This window comes from Populus alba, chromosome 9 (genome assembly GCF_005239225.2).
Source record: "Populus alba chromosome 9, ASM523922v2, whole genome shotgun sequence".
Taxonomy (NCBI): domain Eukaryota; kingdom Viridiplantae; phylum Streptophyta; class Magnoliopsida; order Malpighiales; family Salicaceae; genus Populus; species Populus alba.
In genome coordinates this window covers 7,009,108-7,020,677 of record NC_133292.1, presented here as the reverse complement: position 1 = coordinate 7,020,677, position 11,570 = coordinate 7,009,108, and the positions used below count along the sequence as shown (strand labels likewise).

The 11,570-nt window shown below is 38.0% G+C and overlaps 1 protein-coding gene across 1 annotated transcript; it reads right to left on the bottom strand.

Annotated features, from left to right (window-relative positions):
- On the bottom strand, positions 1 to 11,366 carry LOC118027581 (clathrin heavy chain 1). Its single transcript, XM_035030962.2, has 30 exons — positions 11,177 to 11,366; positions 10,860 to 11,064; positions 10,598 to 10,686; positions 10,428 to 10,506; positions 10,212 to 10,339; positions 9,022 to 9,120; positions 8,794 to 8,902; positions 8,517 to 8,596; positions 8,202 to 8,429; positions 8,043 to 8,108; positions 7,328 to 7,444; positions 7,014 to 7,211; positions 6,515 to 6,631; positions 6,306 to 6,365; positions 6,063 to 6,149; positions 5,866 to 5,949; positions 5,640 to 5,774; positions 5,487 to 5,549; positions 5,303 to 5,407; positions 5,118 to 5,230; positions 4,758 to 5,010; positions 4,507 to 4,643; positions 4,154 to 4,432; positions 3,062 to 4,064; positions 2,333 to 2,818; positions 2,042 to 2,212; positions 1,775 to 1,960; positions 1,204 to 1,326; positions 1,006 to 1,116; positions 1 to 574 (listed from the first exon to the last, which is right to left on the bottom strand). Exons 1-30 carry the CDS (start codon positions 11,219 to 11,221, stop codon positions 422 to 424), a joined length of 5,109 nt encoding a protein of 1,702 aa, XP_034886853.1. The 5' UTR covers positions 11,222 to 11,366; the 3' UTR covers positions 1 to 421.
- Positions 11,367 to 11,570: the final 204 nt, after the last annotated feature.

Sequence of the window (11,570 nt, the reverse complement as noted above, 5' to 3'; positions counted from 1 at the left end):
TCCAGCAAATCATCATTTTTCAAGTATAAACTTAACTGTTGTACATGGAAGAAACATGGTGATTACAAAATTTCAAATCACTGACGTGAATCCAATTACCGTGCCTTTGACAATTAGCAGAAACAAAATGTTATTACAGCTAAATAACTAAAGCACATATTCAAGTGCCACAATCACAACAAATTTCATAACCCGATCTGTCGAAAACATATTATTCACTTGGCTCAGCCTTCACCTGAGAAAAAACTTGCTCTGCTCTTACCGACAGAATCCTGAGAGAAATAAACATTACAGCAAATGCAATGGCGGGGTACCAGTTCAGAGTATCAGTCAATTTCCTCCCGGAAGCAAAGGACTGAATTCACCTTCAGTGGCAGACAATGAATTCTGGAGAATATAATTTCAGAGGTTGGCGTCCAGATTAGTAGGGACCCATGGGTGGCATGCCATAAGGTGGCATTCCCATTCCACCCATTGGAGGAGGTGGTGCAAAACCTCCACCCATCCCTGGACCACCCATTCCAGGCATTGGCGGTGCAGGCAAAGCAAGGGGCAGCAACTGTGCATACATATTCTGCACAAAAAAAGAGCGGGAAAAAGTGCAATGAGTTTAACCTGAATACCAATAACACTGCAACTATTTTTACATACTAGAGTGGACTTCATTATAAAAGCACATTGTCAATGGCATTTCTTCTAAAAGAGCAGTTAAACGTGATAATTTGGAGAAAATATTAACAAGGTCTTTTCATTTATTTATCTTTAAAAACTCTGTACTATTATACCTTTATTGATCAACTTCTTCATATTTAACAATCTGCATATAATTAGCTCAGTGGAAGAAAAAAGCTTTGAAGGCACTTTATTTTCATTACATATTATTCATTGAAAGCTTGAGAACAAGTTCATCAATTTTTTGTGGGAAAGACAACAATAATATAAAGGAAAGGAATTTTTATACTGATACATTAAGGGCTAATGTTAAAAGCATTAAGCTGCCCTTACCTGCTGAGCAACCATGTCCTTCTCCTCGTTCTCTTTAGCCTTCGCCTCATTAAGAGCCTCAAGTTTGCTCTTGATGAGCTCATCTACTTTGCTTGTGTACTCACGGATAAACTTCAAAACAGAAAAGAAAAACAAAATCAGAGGTTGAAGAAAATATTAAAAGTGTTAACAATTAAGAATGAGGGGCATAAAGACTACCTGCAAGAGATATGGGAAAGCAAAATCAATCATATTGTTCATCCAGGCCAGCTCCATAGCAACATCTGGTCGGATCAAATCATAACAAACAAAGAGGGCAGCTGCAAAGCACTCTTTCTTTCCCTGCACCAGCATTAAACAAGATCGTCAATGCAGATCTCCCAATTTGACCAAACAATCCAGCAAAACAAAATTCTCACGTGTGTTTCAGGGGTTTCTTTTTTCTTTTTCAAAAGAGGACTGCATGATAGAATCTTTAAAAATACTGTAGTCTGAAATTTATATCATCCAATGGCTTAATACTTGAAAAGACATTTGAAGAAAGACTAAAAAGCAATCTTGTTTTAACAGACATCAGAATCGAATTAGACAAAAATAAGAAAAAATCCAGTGGAAAATAAGAGAGATTGTGAGGAGCAAGGGGATAGTCAATAGTGCACAGAGACTTCAAGATAGGAAGCTTTTGCAAGGCACTAAAGATGCAAAGTGTGGGGAATTGCTATACACACACAAACACAGAGGGGATGGGGAGAGAGAAGAGATGGGGAGAGAAGAACTAGAGAAAACAAACCTGCTCGATGAAATAGACAAGCAACTCCTCTGAAAGTTCACGATCACCAGATTGTGAACAAGTTTCCATACAATCTTTGTAAAGATTGTCTTTCTTCGACAAAGCAATTGACTGCTTCCACCTTCCCGCTTTCTTGTATATATGAGAAGCAACACGTCTCATCTCAAGAAGCTCATGTTTCTCAATCTGCTTAAACACATTATTAACACTTGTAAATAAAAAATCAACCTTTAGGACTTTCAGTCATTCTTTGAAATTTAAACTAACCTTCTGTGCAAGGCCTATCTGGTCAAAGTTATCATGCAACTCAATAGATTCATGAAGTCTGTCATAGTCCTCCTCCTCGATATAAATTTCATTCAATGCTTCATTCACAGCAGAGACATTGTTGCTCTGAACAGCAACCATGTATGGCTTGATGAGACGGAGTTGACCAGCCTGAAACTCATACAATTGCAGATGTGAATAAGATATTACAGACAAAACTCTCCCTAGCCACTAACTCTCCAAGAAAAGTGGAAGCAACAGAAACATAACACGATAAATGACAAAGTGTACCTTTCGCATTATGTCCACTACTCGAGTATGGTCAACACGAAGTGCAATCACATTAAGAAGATCATTGATTAGGTCTGGATGCTCTTGCAAGTAAAAGTGCACGGCCTTGTAGTAGAGCTCAACATTTGCAACTTTCACTACAACATCTTTGAATTGCATGTGGTCCCATGCTTCTGGAGAGTGGTTCATTATAGTGGTTGCAGCATTGTCAAATTCATCATATTGGATGTATAAGTATGTCAGTTCCTTCCAATGCTGTTGTTCATCACAAGCTCTTATTAGCTTGGGGATGTTGAGACGAGTTGAGAACAACTTGATGTGCTCCATAAGCTTCTCAGGGCGGTATCTCGCATATAAAACTCCCAACTCAGTGAAGATGCCCATATGTGCACGCTCCAAACCAAGCCCACTTTCCATTAAAGAGATGAGCTCGCTAAAGCATCCCCTGTTCTGGTAATACTCACTGACCTCTTCCAAATCATCAACCTTTAATGGTAGAAAAAACAGGAATCAGAATTTATGAGCACTAGAATACTTACATCTAAGAACAGAAATTCATCGTCTACCTGTGTCACTCTCATTAACAGCGAAAGATGAAGATTTATGGGAAAAATAATCAGGAGCCAAAAAGCTCAAGGTCCGTTTAAGGAACCATCATCATAACAAATTACACTCAAGACATTGATATCAGACAGAATGAAACTGGAGAAAGGATTAAAAAATAACCACCTGTATGATAATGTTGAGACCGCATATCTGAGCCAAGCGGAATTCCTCAGAATCAACACAAGCAAAGCAGACTTCTTTCCATGTTTTTGAGCTGTTTGCTTTTCGAGCTGCGTCAACAGCACTTTGAAACTCTTTTAGCTTAACATGTGTGACAGCTAGCTTAGCCCAGTTACTGATAAATCTAAATATAATCTTTGCTGCCTCATACAGGGCTTCGTCATATAAACGATCTCCAACATTTTGGAGATTAGCAACATTAGGCATGAGAATAAATTCTTCAATTTCACCCAGTTGATCAATTTTACCATATGCATATATGAGCTCACTGTCAACCTTGGGCTCCTTTGACTTTTGCCTCACCATTAGAAGGTACTTCACCAAGTCATGATATACATTTGCATCCTCAGCCGCCTTTATGACTTCCAAGAATTGAGTAGCATCATCTGCACGGATAAAGGACTCAATTGCTTCACTTACTAGCCCCTCTCGCAGTTGGGCCTTGGCCACTTGGCTCCAGACAGCTTCTTCTTCCACCCGGAATGCAAACTCCACAGCTCGATCAATGCTATGAATATTATCCAGCAGGACATTGACAGCCTGAACATTAAGATTGAACTTCTTGAAAATGGCAAATGCTTCTTCATACAACTGACCTTCCACAGCCACCTCCCCAATTGCAGGTCCATCAAAGTTGTCTAGCCTATTAACATAATCCATAACTCTTGATGGATCAGCCTTGATGGCAGTCAAGATGAGCAGGTTTTGCAGATTGAAATTCCCGCTGAAAGCAGAATTTTGAAGAACTATCTTTTCAAGAAGTTCGATCAGTTCATGTGGAAGATCAGCTGTCATGAAAGCTTTAACAGCTGCTGAAACTTGATCAGGACTCTTGCTTTCAGGCAAAGCAGTCGATACAACCTGATCAATCAACTGCCTTCTGTACTCATTATCAGGACTAAGGGCTTTATCCCAGAGATCACCATCCATCCGTTCTACAACATATCTGAATGAAACCATTGGACCATCAGCAGAAGGAAACAAATCTGTGCACATAATGAGCCATGACCACTTACTGATGAACAATATGCATACCTGGCCTGCAGTTTGAACAATGAATTCTTGTTTGTGACATTGATTAATTCATCATCACACTGTCCTCTTCGGTAGGCAACAACAGCAAGGGTGGGATCGCGCTTCTCACAATATTTACCAACCACTCGTGAATCGTAATATGGGTTGGTAGTAAGAAAATGCTCTGGATTGTCACCACTTTCAATAATGATTTTACCAAGAGCATTGTGAACATGCACATCTTGACTTCCCTCACTGACTAGATGCTCCAAGAACTGAGTGAGCAAGCGGAGGCGATTTCTGCGAAGAAAATACTAAGTGAAGTGGCAATAACAACAGATGATTGAACATCACATTCTGAAAAAACAACAAACCTCTTCTCACACTCCTCCACCAAGGGCTCAACTGGCAGAAGAGAACGAACAGACAGAATAAGGCCTTTAATGAAATCTTCAGCACATTCATCATCAAGCAGTTGTCCTACAACTAAAGGAGCATTTCCTGGATTGACCTATTAAACAAAAGAACCAGGGGAAAATGAAAACTGGGACTATATTATCACTTAAGAATGATTTTGGCAATACAAAGACACGAAACATTAAAATAAAACTAAGAAAAAAATTACCTTCTGAACATAACCCTCAATATAGCGAAGCATATTGTTTACAAACAGATAGTGGGTAAGGTCTGGGACAAAACCAAAACGATCACAGACATTGATCAGTGGACGTGCATCTGGAAGCTTGGCTTCCATTAAAAAGTTCTTCGTCTTTTCAGCATCATAGAAGTTCGATTCACGTGTCACACGTTCTACCTCCTTGATCTGCCCAGTTTTAGCAGCTGCTTCAATGTACTTGAAGTGGATTTCAGGATCCTCACTACGCAGAAAGCAAAGGAGTGAAAATAAGAAGTTGCAGCATATAATTTAACAACCAAAATCATTGTCTTTTGGATAAGAGAATCCAAGTTATCAAAAAAGGTGTACCTAGAGCTCAAATATGAACCCAAAAAGAAATACAGTCCTTCATATGACTTAAACTGCTCAAAGAGCTTTATGCATGCATCCACACCCAATTGCTCACAGTATTCTTTGGCAGTCTGCATAGAGAGATGCCTATTAGCCCCAAAAGAAAAGGTAGTATTAGTGATTGCTTCTAAACGGTACTCTACCTGCACAATAATCTGAAGGTTGCCCCTCAGGTTGACAAGAAGTAGATCTTTCATACAGTCAAGAGCCCATTCTCGAGAAAGAGTACCAAAGAACTCGACAAGAGCCTGAAAAGAAGCAACATTAACATTTAGGAATAATGTTACATTCACTTGGGACAAACTTGTTTATGCATCATGCACAAACCTGAGGCTCAATGGCATGTGTGTTCACAATAACACGTTTAATATCAGGCAACTCAGTATAGTGCTGCATTATATGAAAAAAAATTGTTAGCACAGGAAATAGTGAAATTCTTAAGCTAAAAGGTTTTACTTAAGAATTGAGAAGGCATTTTACCTGAAGTGCTCGAATATACAACCCAGCTTTTTCACATAGTTGGCCAATACGTGGGCGATCATAGTGACTAAACATACCATTAGCTAATATAGCATCTGCAACATTTGGAAATGTCACAAGATTGATCTCCAAAACCTGAGTAGATATGAACATGCAGACTGTTAAGCCATCAATAGTTATTTCAAGTATACAAAATAATTTAAGGGCGCAAAAAAGGGGTGTTGACCTTAGTTTGAAGGTATCCATGCTCAGGCAAATTTGGCTTCAGAACATCCAACAAAAAAGCTGTTGCCTCGCGGATCAAATTCCTCTGAAAAACAACAACAATAATATCAGGAAAAATAAAATAGCCAGTAGGTATAAAGGCACTTTTTTGCACATATTTGAATTATTTCGCGCTTAAAAATAATAAAACAGTAAAACCTGAAGGAATAGATCAGTTATTGTGTTGTAATCAACTGGGGAACCTCCCTCCATTTGAGACATCATTAGAGCAAAATTAACGGCAGCCTGCAATCCAGAAAGTTGAAACGAAGGTGAATGCTAACAAAACTTAAACAAAATAAGAGAACCATCAGCCATTGCATTCTTGGTTGAAACACGTGTATACGAACACCTGATTGTGTGTGAGCGCAACTAAAAATAATGAACTGAGAGTTTATGAACCTGAGGGTCTGTCCGCAATATTGTTTGGAGGAGGAACAAATAATCAGGGTTGTAGCCAACCTATACCAGTGAAATAAAATTATAAATCATCAGCACCCAAAAAATAACTAGTAGCCAACTCAAAATATTGAATTCTCAACATTACTTAATCTGGAACTTGGCAGCATATGAACAACAGAATTTAATGAACGAGCATGTGAGTGCTTTACCTGCTTTGAGTATATAAGAATCTTGTCAAACTCCCTCCTCTCAGCAAATGCTGCAACAACTTTTGGAGTTGCCCTGGCTTTGATATATATCTTCAATGCCAGGTCATTATCAACGGTCTGCAATGAAAATATGTTTATGATATCAGAAAGATGAAAAATAATATGCATTAACAACATAGACAAAGCAGAAAATTAAATCCATGTCAAGTTAAACATATCCAAGTTGTTTACATCAAGTAAAGCCTACCCCAACAGCGACCCAGATGGCCCTACAAGGTTTGCATGCCCAGCCTAAATACCATATTTACCAGTATTGATATCAGAAAGAATTGTTGGACCTGGGGGAGGTCTCTCAATGCCATCTCAGTATATCAAGTCATTTAGTAGCGTGTTGGACAAATATTAGATAAAAGTTGAAAGAACAATTGAATAAATAGTCCATTTTTTTGCTATTAAAAGAAGAAACAGAGCATCACCAGCAATGATAAGTATAACTGACCTTCACAAGATCTCCAAGCTCTTCAGTGCATTCAAGCTTGTCCTCGGCCAACCAGTTCTCCAGAAGATTTTTCTTATTCTGATTTACAACAAGGCGTGATAATTCCAATGATTCAAAAGCATTAAGCTTTCCTCTAGTCAACAAAGTTCCAAAGTACTGCAACAATGGTGGTGTTTGCCCAGCTTGAACTGGAACACTCTGTAGCACATGAAAAAAACTAGAAATTCAGGACCTTGAAATCACTGTATCTTCATAGATAAAGAAACAAAGAAATAAAAAAAGTAAAAACAATGAAAACTTTGCACTAAAAAAACCTGGAATTTAGCAACAGTATCAGGAGTTCGGAGGATTCCTTGTGGAGATTCTGCGGCAAGTTCTGCGGCCTCCTTATACTTTGATTGAGAAAATAATTCTTGAAACCGCTGGACAACCTGAAAGAGACACCAATGATGTTTCATGGAAGAAACTGGACACACACCATACCATGTGCACAGGCATAAATCAATTAAAGCATGCATGGTAAATTTTCAAGTCAGCCCATGGTATTTTTCAAGGTAAACTGAAATAAAATAAAATAATGTCAACTTTAAGAAACCATCATAAATTACCTTCCATGGAAATTTCAAAATAGAAGTGGGATGCTTTTCTACCATATTCAAGTTTAAATGTTCTGTTGTTAGACCCAACAATCCATAGGATAGAATCTAATGTTGCACAGAGTTTTATTTCTTGAAGGTAGAATATTTTTTTTTAACTCTTAAATAGAATACACCATGTTTCTTGTGATTTATATTAGGAAATGTTTCAGTCTTTAGTTTTTCTCCGGTGCAGGGAGAACTTTCAACCTGTGCCGAGTTAGAAATAATTATCTTTTCAATGTTAAGCAACAAAATGATGATTAGACATCATATCAAATGATCACAATATAAAAACAAAGGCAAGAGTAGGATTGACTCCAACGATCGGCAGAGTTAACAAATGAACACACACACACACACACACAACACAAGTGTGTGTCTGTGCTCTTACCAGATTCTCAGCTCCAGGAAGATTTCCTCTTTTGGCAAGATTAACAGCAAGTTCAAGATTGTTTAACTGCCAAACCACCAAACAATGATATAAGATACTTGGTCCTCTTCGCTATAATAGCAAAACATAACAGAAATGGTAAAAATCCAGGAAGCAAACCTGGCCACTAACAAAAGGCACAATAGTTGCTTCATTTACAGTGGCAAGTAAAACCTGTCCTCTCCTATTGACAGCATAGAAGCCACCTACTGAAGAAGCATCAGTAGTCAAAAATATAGGATCTGGACTGATTCGATTTCTATAAATTGCGCTGGCAGTCTCTAAGTCATAAACAAATAGAAGTCCTTGCTTTGTGATCGCATATATTAAGCCATACTTTTGGGATATCTGTCACAAAATAAAAATAAACAAATTTTAGCTTTCGGTGACCCTATCAGGAGCATTACTAATCCTGATAAAAAAAAAATGCTTTACCTGCATTGACACAGGAAAATCATCAGCGAAGTCTGGTGGAAAGAACAGGTCTGCTTGCTTCTTGGTAAATGAAGGTTTGCCTGATAGACAATAGCACAATCAGTATCCAACAGATTTCACCGAAAGCCAGTATGAAAAGTCATAGCAACATGCTTCTAGTATCACCAAGCCCAAAACTTCCTTTGACACAGCATAAAAGCAAACAAATGAAACCAAGACACAATTACACTGCATATGATGTGCATATGGCTAAAGAAGCCAAAGAAAAGTAAATGACCTGGCACAGCACCAAGTTCAATAACATGCAACTTTGATGTTAGTTGTCCAGCATTAAACGACCTTGATGCAAAAGAGATAAGGGTTGAAGGGCTTTCATTTCCTGCAACCTGGAAAAGAAGCAAACAAGTATAATTAAATAACAATACTAGGAGCAACTAGATTAGAAAATTACTATTTAAAAAATAGAATCTACAAAATGAAACAAAATTGAGGATTAACATCACACTTTAAATGTGGCAAATGACGCAGCATGTGCTTCAAGAGCCTGACTACGCTGCTGATCCACAGAGAAAAGCTGCATATTCCCTTTGACCAATTGTGGCCTCTGCAACAAATATTAGATATTATTAACGCTGTTGAAATCTCTGGACGAATTTTAAAACTCTGCAATCATCAAGGTAGGTGCAATATCGATCATAAAGGAGCATTTCACAATCTAAAAAATAAATATGTAAGCTTTAAAACAAAGGAGAAGACAAAATATGCCATCTTACATAGTAATTGCCATACCTAATACACCAAAAAAAACTGGGAAAAGAACAAGCAAAACACAAATGGTTACTGTAAATTAACAGATTAAAGACTGGGCAATTATACTTTTAATAACATTCTTTCCTGTCTACAGAAAAAGAAGAAGGAGAAGCTCTAGAAATAACCACAATGTCTTGACACTATAGGAGCAACTTAAAGTTAAAAGCAGGGCCAACAAATTTAGTACTAATAAAAACCATGGTCCAAATGAGTTTCTACCTATTATGGACAACATTCAAACACAGCAAACTGTTGTCTGACGGGAAACATGCAAGCTCTCATGTCATACACTAGAGGAAAACTGTATTCAAAGTCATGAACGAGGAAACATTTAACCAAGGCAGTTCTCATAAGCAAGATAAGTTAGGCATAAAACAGTGCATTATTCTGGGAAGTATCAAATTATCAAAAAGTGAAGCTTTGAGCCACTTCGGTCTCAGGAATTGTGCAAGCAACCAAATCTTTTACACGTAGAAACATTTTAACAACAAGCATAGTGTATCATCGCTAAATAGTTCCCAATGCAATGAGAAAATGCCAAGTTTTCCATACAATTTATAAGAAGTGAGCATAGCAAACAACAAAAAAGGGAGATAAATAAGTTGAGAGCCCAAAATATTATTTGGCCAGGTCCAAGAAAAAATTTCGCATCAGAAGCATCCAATTTTAGCATAAAAAAAGGGCATGAGTACAGTAAGTTTGCAAATCAAGATTTACCAAGAAAGCATGTGAAGCACCTAACAGCCATTTCGCTAACTAAAATCCAACTTATAAATTCTTATAACATGGCAAAACTCAATGGAGCCACTAACATGAATGGTGCTATCATGAATACATTAATTAATAAATTACTAAATGTAAATAGGAGAAGCCTGCATGACACACCTCTGGAGGACCTTGAGCAATTCCAATGAGGACCAGCCACTTTTCTGAAGGATCACATCGATAGTTGATTATCTGATTGCCTTGTAGATTAGCTGTTCTATCAAACATCTTCACAGGCTCCGAATCACCTGCAAGTATGATAAAATCATAAACAAAGAGGAATAAAAACAAGAAAGTCGCAAAATCTTGAGAACATGAAGGTTAAAATATGCTCGCCTTCAATTGACCAGTGATAAACTGAAGTCTGAGTTACCAGGGCCAGCATCTTAGGGCTAATCCACTTCCAAAACACAACCTATAGCACATACACACCATGAATACCACAATTTAGACTAGCATTCTAAAAGTTAAGTAGGAAATCAAATCAATATTTCAAACATTGAAACCTGCTCAGGCATTTGATGAGATTTCACTTTCGCTTTCAGTTCTATATTAAATATCTGCAAATGATCCTGCGTAGTTCCCGGCAGTTGAGCTTCCAATCAAAACACCGAGATTCATTAACCATTAGACAAGGATTAAGGCCACAATTATTTCTATTATTGCAATTATTAACAAATAACAAATAAAGTTCTCTTGTATTCACTGGAAAATAAGCAGATCAATTTAGATAGAAAAAAATGATTGCATTATGTGTTATAAAAATACCTTTGAGAGCGAGAATTCGAGAATTAGGATTCATCAAGGCGGAATCGGCAGTGATAGGCCTTCTTAGAGGCTGCATAGGCATGCTCATGTCGACAATAACCACGCTGTTCTGTGGCGCCGTTTCTCTGATGCATATGTACTTCTCTGATTCCATAGTCACATGCGTGAAGTTTATGAACTGTGGGTTGATACCGAGGGTCGACAACTAACAATTCAACAACAAATCAAACAAAATAAAAATCAGCACGAAGACTTGTATTTCAAAAAAAAAATCTAGTGGAATCACAGATCTAGAGAGAGAATGTTGAGGATATTACCGTTAGAGCCTCTTTCATGGTGATTGGGGCATTGGCAGCAGCCATGGTGCCCTGGATCGGAGGTTTCAAGATCAGAAACCAGAGAGAGAGGGGGAGAGAGAGAGTGTGTGTTCCTTTGTGGATCGGTTAAAAACGGGTCTGTGTTTCTTCCTCCTTGATTCGACGAGCTAAAATGCGATTCAGTTGGGTTGTACGTTGACGTAGATCTCCATTGTACCAAATAGATATTGGTCTTGGGCTTTTAAATCCTTGGGCCGTATTTAGTTCCGAAAACTAGGTCTGTTCACGGGAAGTTGATGGCCCGGTGGGTCTAGGTTAGACTTTAGAGGGGGGGAGGGGGTTGACTTTAAACGGAGCAATAACGATGATTCAAAGGCGAGGTTTCTCTCTCACT